The sequence below is a fragment of the Cupressus sempervirens genome, chromosome 11, assembly GCF_028749045.1.
Source record: "Cupressus sempervirens isolate cs-2001-9-10 chromosome 11, ASM2874904v1, whole genome shotgun sequence".
Classification (NCBI taxonomy): Eukaryota; Viridiplantae; Streptophyta; class Pinopsida; order Cupressales; family Cupressaceae; genus Cupressus; species Cupressus sempervirens.
Window position 1 is genome coordinate 823,703,324 of NC_143128.1, and position 13,335 is coordinate 823,716,658.

The following is a 13,335-nucleotide window of genomic DNA, read 5'->3' on the forward strand; positions in this document are numbered from 1 at the left end:
ACTCTATTCTATCTACTCTATTCTAGTTTTACTGCCCCTTTCACACATCTTCCCTTGCAGTTATAATTTTCTTTTGGCTTATCTATTTCTCTTCCTCAAAATTTATCTTCTTATCTCCCCCTTAGTTTTATCTCCTCCTTTTCAACAATATTATCTCCCCAAAATTTTATAACCACCCCTTTTTTGATACTTATGACAAAGGGATCTATACATTAACTAAATACTTAGCCAAAAAGGATTTACTTACCTCCATAACTATCCTGAGAGCAGCATCCCAATTTTCAAGTGCAATTTCTAGTGATTTAAGCTGGATGGTTGTCTCTGCTACAAGGTGAACTAGGCCTTCCAATGTAGAAATATTGGGGTCTTCTTTAAGACATTTTTAGCATAGGCTAGTTCTTTCTACAAAATTTCCATGTGTGGGGTGATGGAAAATTGAATTTGTATTAACTTGGCCTTGGTATTTCCCTCATTTGTTGTTAGTATAGCTAGTTCCTTCTAAGTGTGAAGTGTAGTTTGAAAATGCTTCTCACTCTGAGCTGGATCCTTGGGTAGTTCCATACAATATATATTTAGGTTCCTCTCCAAGCTCATTATCCACTGGATGGTTTCTTGTGTTAAAATGGATGGCTCACACAATTTTGAGTACAATGAGAATATATTCTCAAGTACTGCTTTTACCTTTTCAATCCTTTTGGCCAGCTCAACTTGTGAAAGTGTTATTTCGCTTGATATTCTTTCATTCACTTTTTTTTGAAACCTCTTCTCAGACCATTCTAACAATTTTGCATTAGTATCAAGGTCTTCATTTTGTACCTAGTCCACTATACTGGATAGTTGCTGCACAATTAGCTTGTTTTCATCAGGTACCTACAAGCTAAATGCATCTAAAAAGATGTCTTTTATCTCTATCAAAGCTTTCCTTTGTTTATACTCATTTTTTAGTATCTTTTGCTTCTTCTTCTTCCTCTCAAGTGCCTCTTGCACTTCATTTATCTGGTCAATATTCATATTTTCATAATCATACTTGCGAATGACTATGTCCTCATCTAGTGTAGGGTCTCCATAGTGAAGTACCCTTGCTACTTTTGCTAAGCTCGAGCTTGGTGCTGAAATTTTTAGTGGTATTGCTTCATGCTTGACTTCTGAGGCATTTTAAGAGTCTCTATTATAGGAAAATTTACCAATGTTTGTATCGCCTCTTGCTCCTCCTTCGGGATCTCCTCCTCTGTTCTTCCTTGATCAATTATTGTGATCTTTGGTGGTGCACCTTGTTCATGTTTTGTAGAGACAGAGGTATCCATCTATCTTGTTTGATCCCTTGTAGGCTCTGTCTCATCTGTTCCTTGTGTATTTTGTTTAGTCATCAAGACTTGAACTATGGAGTCAACCTTTGCAAATGTATCCTGTGTAGCTTGCTCTTGGGGTTGTCCACTTGTGGCTATTGGGATATGAGAAGGTGGTTCTTGTGGATTCACCTTATCCCTTGTGATGTCTGCTACAACCTTTTGCAATTCTTCCACACTCACCAAGACTAGATTTGTACATAATTGTGCTTGAAGTGTAGTCTGGTGAAGAATCTTTTTAAGATCCTCTGCAGTTAGTGGATTTATGTTCTAACTAGAGTTGTCAAGAACATCTTGAATAGTTACTGTATCTACAAGTGTGGTGGTATCATGTGGAGGACTTTGTGGTGGCAATTGTGTGTCTTGCACACTCTGTTCTATTTGCTGCTTCCTAGCAATTGCCATATCATCTTTTTGTGTCTCCTTCTCCACTATAACATCTTCCTTTTCTTTCTCTATTTCCTCATCCTTATCATTTTCTTCTTCTTCTTCAATGTTTCTTCCCTCAAAGGGATCTACTTCTACTTCTTTCACAATTTTGAGGCCATAGATAAGCTTCCACATCTGATTGGACTTCTTGACAACATCCTCAATTTTATTCTATAGAATATTGAAGGCTCTATACTTGGGTGCAAATTTGCTCCCATTTTTCTTATTTTCCTTACTAATTTTCCCTTTAGTAAGTTTAGCCATTATTCGAGCCAATGTTGACTCTCTTATTTCTTTTTCTGAGGCAATAATGTCATTTACTTTATACAATTGAATATAACTCCATACGCATTGTATTGTCAAGTTCAAGTGGAGTGTTATTGAACTTTGCCATCATGGTGTAGATTGACTCTTCAACCATGTTCTACTCCTCTCTATCTTATTAAAATGAACACTTTTTAAACCAGATAAGTCTGCATTGTCCCTAATGTTATCACATATATTTTCCAAATCAAACTTAGGGGTGTGACTTACCACTCTAAATTGTCCATTGTCATCAGACTTTGTTCTCTCTTCATCTGATTCAAGAGGTGCAACATATTTTCTTCTTAGCTTCTTCTTGGCTGGACCTTCCTGCTCAGTGGCCTTCTTCTTTTCCTACTCCTTGGCCTTCTTTAATGTGGCTCTTGTACTTGCCCTTGTAGTAGGCTTTGTTGGGATAGGCTTAGTAACTTTCTTGGGCTTGGCAGTTGGTTTGATTATGGCTTTTCTCTTCTTTGCCTCTAGCTTAGGTGCTTCCTTGGTTTCTTCTTCCTCCTGAACACCTTCTTTCTCTTCTACATCTTCTCTCATGCCTTGGGTCAATGCAAGTGGCACTTGATTCTTCTCTTCTTCATCATCATCTATCTCTTCATCATCCTCCTCACCTTCTGATGTGCCTTCACCAAATTTAGCTTTAAGATTTTTTACCAGTCTATCCTTTTTCTTCAGTGTTGAAGTAGTTTTCAATGCCATATCCACCTTGGATTTGACTACATCATAAGTACCAAAGGGTTTTTCACTTTTGTCAATGTCTTCTGCAAGTAAAGTTGTTTTTGTTGCTGAAGCTTCATCAATATTGATTTCATAACCAAGTGGCCTTAGCCATCTCACCCTTGGTACTATTGCTTGGATATATGTGAAATCAATGTCTACTAAGAAACATATATCATTGATGTGTTGTTCAACAAGAAAGATAGGTATCCTTAGTCTCTATTTCATTAACTTCTTGAAGTCTTCAAAGTAGCTAGTCATTATGGTTTCAAAATTTGCCCCCATCTATTCTATGTATTCATTGACTTGTACTACTATTGACCTATTTGTTTTCTAGTTTAATTTTCCAAAAGAAGGGAATTCATTTTGTACATAAAAGAATAAACATATCAAAATTGCTCCAAATTTGCATTGGGCTCCCTTGGACCTTCTTATGGCTCCCAAATTCTCCATAATCTGTTGTAATTATAGTTTAGCTAGATCATAAGTATGATCTTTCTTGAAAATTTTGTATCCCACATCAACTGGTATACAAGGTACATTGTTAAGTCAGCATGACTAGTAGAATTTATGAGATATGACTCTAATAGTAAATTCTACAAGAGGATCTTTGATTGTGTCAATTGTCATCCCTCTCTTGTTCCATTTTTCCCCTGTGTTCTTCTTTATGGCTTCTTTAGAGTCACTCCTTATGGTTTTTGGCTGATCTAGGGTTGGGTACTTGGTTACTCTATGTATAATCCTTTTAGATAGTTTAATGGGTCCATCTTCCAACCATAGGCATCCATCATGGATTCTGCTCAGCACAATTCTTACCCATTCAGTCTTGAATACAATAGGGAAATCTAGGGCATAGGTTAAGCCCTTCCTCTCAACAATTTGAAATTCTTCCTTCAAAATCTTGTTCTCACACAGTTTATTGTATGCTTCCCTAATCTCCATATCTCTAATAGCTCCAATTTTGCAATTATAGCATCTTCTAACATCTTACACCATCACAACTTTAGGTGGAATCACAGATAAAGCTCCAGCAGGGTTGTTCTTGTAAGCAACTTCAGGAATTGGTCTAAAATCAGGTTGTTTCACTTTATTACTGACCAATTGAACTTCAAATGGCTCATTGTCCTAGGGTTTCCTAGAGCTAGATGTCATTTCTTCAAACTAGGGTTTCAAGACATAAAAATGGCTTAACTGTGTAGCTCGACACTAGTGTAAATATCTTGAATTGATGAGAAGATGTTGAATCTTGGCTTGAATCTATGCAAAAGCTTCAATCTCTACTTGGAAACTATTTTTGCACTCTTCTTACTCTTTCTTTTTATTCGCAGTGATGAAAAATGATTGAAAACACAACCTTATACCCTTCATTTCATAGCATTTAATGCTTAGTACATATACAGTTGTCCACTCAACTCCTTATGCAATCCTATTTCACTCGGCTTCCATTGATTTTCCAACACTCGGCATACATTGGAGTTTCCTCTCACTCGGCTTCCACTACTAACCTGGCTGACTTTGCCAAACAACTCGGCATATGAAGGAAACTTTCCTTACTCGGCAACAATGTGAGAATTATGAAGATTTAAACTTACATATCTATTCATGTTGATCAATCCTTTTTAGTACTAATTTAGTCTTGGAACTGATATATGATAAAACATTTAAATATCAATCCCACATACCTTCTTGTGCTTAGATGAAGTGTGACCACTTGACCTTTTGGGTGAAGTGATCTCTCCATTGGATGTGCTAACTTCATCTTTTTTCGTGCATGTTTTATTCATCTCTCATCTAATGTGTTCAACATCAAATTTTCCTTTTCCTTTGTTGAACTCTGAGTTGGGTGCCTTTGACCTAGTTGGGCAATAGTTGCTGATGTGTCCAGTCTGTAAACAACTGAAGCATGTAGTTTGGCTCAACCATCTATTGTAGCTCCCACTAAAGTATTTTCTTATGCAATTTTCAAGGATGTGTCCATACTCTTGAAAGTAGTGACAGCTTTGCCTAGTGTTGTAGTCCTAATTGTAGTGATGTCCATGATTATTTTACTTTACTGGTTGGTTTGATGTCCACATAGGCTTTGATTTACATTCAAAGGTTCTATGTCCATACTTTTTGCAATTGTAGCAGTGACCTTCAAATCTTGGTGTCCTAATGGTTCTAGTTCTGCAGTCATGTGCCTAGTGACCTTGCTTGTTGTACTTGTAATAGTGACCCATGTTTTTAGGTTTTTCATGTTGATTGGTATTCTTACTCCTACATACATTAGAGGTATGTCCCTTTTTACCACAAAAATGACAAGTAGGTTTTGTGTTCTTAAATTTTTTATTTCTTTCTTCTGCAATCTTATATGACTCTCCTTTTTCAGTGCTGGTGTATCCTAGTCCTGAAGTGTCATTGCTAGATCTTGGTGATTTTAGTAGCTATTCAGAGTACTTGATGGCTTCATTAGGTTTGTTGAAGCTCTCTACAATTTATTTCTCTCTTCTCAAGTCATTTTGCAGTTGTTCATTTTGCATCTTCAATATGGAGATCTCAGTGTCCTTGACATTTAGTTCATGAGGGGCATTCATCATTTGGCTTAGGGTGTCTAGTTGCATGTTGAAAATTCTTGCAAGTTCAATTGACTTTTCCTCCAATCTGTTGGCAAGGTTTCTCTTATCATTTTCTATCATAGCTTTATCTTCAATAGCTCTTTTCTTCTGTTCAGTCACTTCACAAAGCATCATGGCTTGTGCTTCTTGTTCAATCTTGAGAGTTTTGATCTCTTCTACTTGAGCTCTATTTTTCTCCATAAGGTCTATAATTGCTACATCAAACTCCTTAGAATCTCCATTGGAAAATAATTTTGAGGTGTCAATCTCCTTGTACTGTGTATCATTTTCAACTATGGCAATTTATTTTCTTCTCTTTAGGGATTTCCTCAATTCTTCCCTAGCTTCTTCTAGAGAATGTAGAATGAGATGTATCTCGATCTCCTAATTTTCTATAATCTTCCCAAGCTTGTAGACCTCCATATATGGATCTTTTCTTCAAGATGTAAAGCTTCTCCTTGTAAGAACTTGTCTCTAATACCAATTGTTGGAATTTACAAGTGGGAAGAATACATTTTGTTTTGGGTGGGGGGGTGGCGGGGGGGAATCAGAAGTACCAAACTTTTAACTAAAATCAATACATGCATGTAACATATCTGGTTAACATGAAAGTAAAGGCATGCATGAAAATAAACAACACAATATTTGATCACCCAGAAACCCTCCAAAATGAGAAGGTAAAACTGGGGTGGGGATGACACCCACAACTTGTCACTATAGCAATATGTAACTTGTCAAGGTTACAAAGTTTGACCATCATCAATGGTCTGCCCTATGAAAGGCCTACCCTATTAAAGGCTCTAACACCCTGTTAAAAGTGATCTATCTAAAGGATTTACAAAAATTTACTTGGAATGTCACCCTGTTAAAGGATTTACAATATGGTTGTTAAACCAACCTATCTTCATAGGATTTTCATTCTCCTAATACAATGGTTAGAAAGTATAGTAGAATGTGTTGACCTAATAACTTGCAATCCTCAATTGCTGATTACAGATCTTTGTTCTGTCCATTTTGATCTGATCCTCCTTGATCTAATATGATTGTGTTCAAAGTGTTGATACTCTATTCTGATAATTGGTACTACAATGTTGTCCTTCCTCTAAGTCTTTAAACCCCTTCAAACTTCGCTGGTATGCACTCTCTTCTGCATTCTCGTACGCACATCCATACATACTAAATTGTGGGGTTTTGACCTCCTTAAAAAGGTTTCATGACTTAGGGTTAGGTATGAATCTATGATTGAGGTTCATCCATTTTCCCCGCTCAAATCTTTCCATTTTTTTGATTGGTTCATGTTGATTTCATAGGGAATAAAAAAATTCGATCTTATCTTTTAGATCCTTTGAGATTCATCTTATGTCGGCTAAAAATTAGTTTGCATTTGAGTTTGTGAGGGCACAAACTCTTATGTTGATTATGTGTTACTCGGCACTTACTGATTACTGATGCTCGGCACACATAGTAATTATATCTTGCTTGGCACCTATAGAAATTATGTCTTGTTCGGCACCTATAGTTTACTCGGCACATATACTAGCTTGGCATTCATTAGTCACTCAGTATTTGCTCAACATCTAAATGACTCAGCACTTGTTGAATTTCTGGCTCACCACATACTAAACATCTATATTATAACTCTCTCCTTGTTGTATGACAACTTAATTCCAATTTTTAAATAGTTAATATAATTATAAATTATATTTATAATTATATCAACTTAATATTCCTTCTTATTAATAATTTAATTTAACCTCAATTATTCTCCCTCACATTAAGGTTGAGATAATAGTGATGTTTTGGTTATTGTATTGAGTGAACAAGACTTCACGTGGATCTGCGCTAAGGTGGGGTTGTTTATAATGGTGACGTGACTAGCTTTCGCACGATGGACTCCCGATTTTGCTTTGGTTTATTTCCTTTTTAATTTTGATGTCGTTCCTTCCGGGTATGTTCTTTGTAACCTTCTCCAAAGGGATATCGTCACCTCTATTAATGCTAAATGAGGAATTCGCCCTGCCTTCTTCGTTGAAGTTGACCTTGCTTTGAAATGTTTGTACCTTCCCTTTTTTATATGCCAGTTATACTGTGAAGCGTCTATGAATAGAGTAGTCGTGTCCCTCAGCATAATGGAAAGTCTACCGATTTGTTTAGTGTGCTCCGTAAGACATCGTACCGTGTCCCTCCCATTAATGTCAATGCGGAATTCTTGAATGCTCGTACCTCCTTGCGCTTGGGTCAATGGAATATGGTGATTGCCACCCTTTACGTAATTCAATGTATGTTACTCTTTATTGATTCCATTTTTTTTTTGCTTTTAATATGATACCATGGTGTATAACTTTGCTTGTTCCTTTAAATACGTTGATTGGGTATGTATTATGTTTGTTAAGTTTATATTTAAATATAATGTAAGTGCCATTGGTTAGGCATATAAATATATATATTAATTAATGTATTTCTATTATTATTAATATATATATTATTAATAATTATTATTATCAGGAATATATTTATAATATTATGATTGGTATAATTACACTGAATAAAAGGACTATTTTATCTATATAGTCATTAATAAATAATCGATATATATATTTTTTATTCATATACATTATTATATCAATTAATTTATTAATCAATTTATTATCATTAGTTCAAATGTGAATACATTATAATCTTCTTTGGTTTCATAATGTAATTATGATATTTATTGTTATCTATTTATTATTATTCTTAATTATTGGCATTATATATGTTATTCAAATATCCTTACATTTGGGGTCATGACATGTTCCCATCATACTAATGAGGCCTTCTCAAAAGGACATGGAATGCATCCAATGGAATGACATAAAACCACATCTCATCCTCAAATTCCTTCCCTAGATTAAAAATTTAACAAGAAGCCTCTTAAATATAACGCAACTTCATTTCCATTGTCAACCATGCAATATGGTAGGAGCACAAATGCTTTTAACACTACAAATTTAATTTTTCTACAATATCTATAGAAACCATATTTTCAAAACTACCTCCATCAATAATAAGCTAACATACCTTTCCAAAAAAGGTACATCTTGTTCAGAATATGTTGGTTCTCATCCATGAATCATTGGGGATTTTTTCCCTGACTTTCTCCTATGTTGCAATTACCATTATCATCATCACAATGAGACTTTATCCTCTATTTAGAGATGCCTCTTTTTTCATTCCTTCATTCTTTATATAAGATAGGTTCAACCTATATGAATCTTCTTGGTTCCTATCTTGCATGTTATAAATATAAAATTTGAATACTTTGTTCCCTTATTCTCCACTCCTAGAAAAAGTAAATGGTCTTCTTTGGCATTCACATCCACTACCATTGTCACAACTTATACCCCACTAGAACCCCTATTCTTATTGTTTTGATGGATTCTAGAGGGGTTCATCTCATTGCTTTGTTTCTTGGGATGCTTCTATCTAGATTTAACATGAAAAACCATGTGATGGGAATGATATACCCATTATTCCTCCTCTATTTCTTTGAAGATACTACCAACTTTTATTTTATTATACCTCTAAGATAAGTTGGTATACCTCTTTCATCCTATTGACTTAATGCACGATTAAATTACCTATGATAGAAAAATTTAGACCATTTAACACCTTGTAGCCATATGCTCATTATTTTCATTCGAATTCACATAAATGGATAATCTATAGCATTCATTCATCTAGTCTTGTATAGTAGATATATTTTAAACTTTATATTTTTAAAACTTCAAAAAAGAGTTTGTGTATCTATTCCACAAGTAGAAATTTCTTATCTATCTTTCCTAGGTTCTTATTTCCCCTTTACTCTTTAGGGTTCATTCCTTTTGCAAGTTCAAGTGATCCCACAAAATCATGACATTCCCTTTTAATTTTGTGCACGTAAATTTTACTTTTCTTCTCCTTTTCATATGCATTCACTCAAAAATAATCATATGCTATTTAACCAATCTATCAACTCCTTTGGTTTAAGACTACCTACATAATCAACTACTTCAACTTCAACTATGACAACTACTTCAACTTCAACTATGACATTGTTCTTTCTTCCTTCTAATTCTCTAAAAGTCCTCTCTTAAAAAGATAGTTCACTTCTTTAGTCTCCCTCTCCTTTCTCTTTTGCATTTTTTTCAACTCCTCTTCCATGGTTTGTTTCTTCATCTAAATCATCTTCTCTATCTTATCCCATTAATTACATGCCTTTTCCTCTCCCAACCATCATCCTACTCAATACTAAATGATGTAGCTAGGTTATCAACGATAACATAATTATTTTATCAACTTTAGAAGACATGGGAGATCAAAAAGTACAATGAATCTCATATATCCAACTCTTCATCATTATTCTCCCAAATAAATTTCCACCTACAATGAGAGAAAAAACTAATTTAACTACAAATAATAATAAAATATTTATTGATAATTTTTCACAAAATTATTTTTTATTCATTTTTTGTAATTTTTAAAATAAGTACTACGATTAAATGAACTTTCAACTAACCTATGAAATGGAAACAATATTTTGAAGTTGCACCTATGCACAACAACCATTACCTAAACCGCTATCAAAAAAAAATGCATTTATCCAATAAATACATTCTACTTATAAAAATCTACCATCATAGCAAATTTTTTTTTAAAGTAGAAAGGAATGTATTTATAGAACAAACCCATGTTTTTTTTGTGATAGCGGTTTAGATATTGGTTGTTGTTATAAGCGGTTTGTGATAATTTGAGATTCATATCTTATAACTAAATAATTTACAAATCTATTACAATCGTGATTAATATACCCAACACACAAAGGTTGGATCAACAAGAATAGAATATTATGTTTTAATTCATCAATTCATAATGTACACACTAAATAGTTCGAATGACAAACACTTGAAGTTAAACAAAGACTTTGCCCCATGCTTCATCTTATTGGATTTGAAATCGAATTTGGGAGGCGTAAATACTCAATAAAATTTCAAACCAAAGAAAAGAAGACGCGGAAGAGACATTCTACAGAATGAGGAAACATTCTGTTATTTAGGAGGATTTTATCAATGCGACTTTCATTTAAAAAAACTAGCTTGCGGGGACATGATGAAGTGGATGCAGGGAAGAGAGAAATGTATTGAAAGTTGTTGCAGGTGATCTAAAGAATAAAAGTAATTTGTGAGTCGTTTCCAATGCATTCGCCGTCCCGTAGATGAGACGCTACCATAGTAAAATAATTTTGGACGTCCCGGCCAGAATCTGGTTGCCTTCGTAGTGGACGCTGCTCCAATTGGATGATCCCTTTAGAATTTTATACTAATTTTTTATAGGATGAGTTGAATAGGGTGACATATCAATCCAGAAAACAAGTAGATAGAGGCACTCAGAGAGTTCCACTTTTCATCGTGCGTAGGGATGGCGGTCCCGTGAAGAAGAAGCAATGGAAGGGAGTGGCCATAAAAGCAGAGGATGGTCCGATTCGTTTGAGGGAAGCGCAGCCGCAGAGACTCGTATAACAATAGTAATTGTGTGGAAATGGCTGCGAAGATGTTAATCGCTGCAATTTGCGTGGTGGTGGTCATGGTGAGTGCAAACGGCGTGGTTGCACAGGGGAAGGGAAACAAGAGAGTTTCATGTAATGAGTGGGCGTACAGGAAGACCTGCTATGGATACGCCCACTACTGTCCCGACGACTGTGCCTATGCCTGCGTCATGGACTGCAAGAGTTGCAAGGCTGTTTGCCGTATGTAGCTAGCCCTGTCTTTTACATCTCTGTCTAATCCTGCATTATCATAATTCTCATGTGTTTGTTTTTGTAGTTTATTGTGGAGATTGATATAACAAGTTTGGGTGTGTGTGGTGTGCAGCGTGCAACAAGCCCGGAGGGGTGTGCCAGGACCCTCGGTTCATCGGGGGGGACGGCATCATGTTCTACTTCCACGGCAAGAGAGACTCCAACTTCTGTTTGGTGTCCGACTCGGAGCTCCACATCAACGCTCACTTCATCGGGAAGAGAGGCGAGGGAATGGGAAGAGACTTCACGTGGGTGCAGTCCATCGGAGTCCTCTTCGGCGGCAACAACAACAACAACAATAAAAACAAGCTCTTCCTCGGAGCCAACAGAGTCTCCTCCTCTTCCTGGGACGATTCCCTCGACCAGCTCTCCATCGCCTTGGACGGCAACTCCATCCAGCTTCCCAGCGAGGAGGGAGCCACTGTCACTCTCCCCCTCTCTTCACCCTCCAACCTCATCACTATCGTCCGATCTGACAAGGCTAACGCCGTGACCGTCCAAGTGGAGAACAAGTTCACGATCACAGCGCGCGTGGTGCCCATCACTCCCGAGGAGTCTCGAGTCCACAAGTACGGAATCACGGCGGAGTCGGAGGACTGCTTCGCGCATCTGGAGCTGAGCTTCAAGTTCTACTCACTGAGCCCCAAAGTGAGCGGTGTGCTAGGGCAGACGTACGGAGCGGAGTACAGGAGCCCCATCAACTTGGGAGCCGCCATGCCCGTGGTGGGAGGCGAGGCCGACTACGCCACCACCGATCTCTTCGCCACCGACTGCAAAGTCGCCCGATTCGGCTCGCCCAGCAACAACAGCGATAGAGACAACAACGGTTTCTCCATCGTCGACCTCAACTGCGCAGGGAGACCCGGTGGCCGCGGCATGGTTTGCCGCAGATAGAGATCTCTTCATCATCAACAAATAATCATTTCTCATGTATTATGCCCACTCACCAGTACTCTCATGGCCGCTAAATAAAACTCTCAACGACATCTCCAGCTTTAATAAATCTTTTACATATAATATACTTTCATAATTGAGTTCCTAAAGTCAGCTGCCCCAATTTATATTCATTTAAACATTCAAAAGATGCTTTGTGACGTGTACTAATCTATTATAATACTTTAATGAGAACCAATCTATCATAATGGTACCTCCAAAATGATCTAGAAAAACTATAGTTTCAAGCACAAATAAAAACATGAAGTACAAGATAGAAACAATTTGCAGACCTATGAAGGATGGCATGCAAACGCATGGGTTGAAATATGAATATTTACCTTTCATCTTAATCCTCCTAACTATTTTTGCCATATTATTTACACAACCTTCAAAGTTATAACTATCATGTTTAACCACTCAAATTTGGGATCACAATGTACATCTAAAAATATTGAAAAATATGATCAAAGATAAGTGTAACATTTTTTTGACTGTGATGCTTATTATTCTAATATAACCATCATGTGCACGTTATTACATACCATTACATATGCTATATATAATTACATTCATGATTACTTTGCACACATTCCAATGCGGGAGTACATGACCAAACCATGTTGCAACAAAGTAGGTCAAGCCAAAAATACCACTATAGGATAGACCCAATCGTCATCCAAATTCGATGTAAAATCTTTTGTAAGAAGATAAGTTTACTAGAATATGAAATAGAAAGCATGTACAAACTATAATAAATTCAACATTAGTAATGCATGATTAAGATCCATTGTTTCCCAGTATCTTCTACCAAAAATATTAAGTATCGGCCAATAGTGTCATTTTTCCATTTCAAATATAACTTTAAATATTATCAAATTTATCAAATATTTTCATGTTAACCCTATGAGAGGAAAGTATGCATATAATCTTATATAAAACATAGTGTAAATGTTTGTACCATCTTAAAATGGGAGAACTTCTTTTTGAGACCTTGTTGCCCTCCTTGGTGTAGTTTTGGTCTCTCTTTCTTCTTCTAATATTTCTCAAATCCCTAGGTCATCTCTCATTTTCTTTTGTGGCCATTTAGGAGCTACTTTATTACCTTTTTGTTCATATCTTGTGGCAGTTTCTATATTTCCATAATCCTTTTGCATTTTCTCCTAGACCTCAAGATCTCCTTTCT

At 36.2% G+C, this 13,335-nt stretch overlaps 1 protein-coding gene across 1 annotated transcript; it reads left to right on the forward strand.

Moving 5' to 3' along the window:
• The first annotated feature begins 10,957 nt into the window (after positions 1-10,957).
• LOC149532099 (uncharacterized) lies at positions 10,958-12,110 on the forward strand. The gene is made up of 2 exons (XM_089808435.1): positions 10,958-11,165; positions 11,290-12,110. The coding sequence occupies exons 1-2, from the start codon at positions 10,958-10,960 to the stop codon at positions 12,108-12,110; spliced, it is 1,029 nt and encodes a 342-aa protein (XP_089664561.1).
• The last annotated feature ends 1,225 nt before the right edge of the window (positions 12,111-13,335 follow it).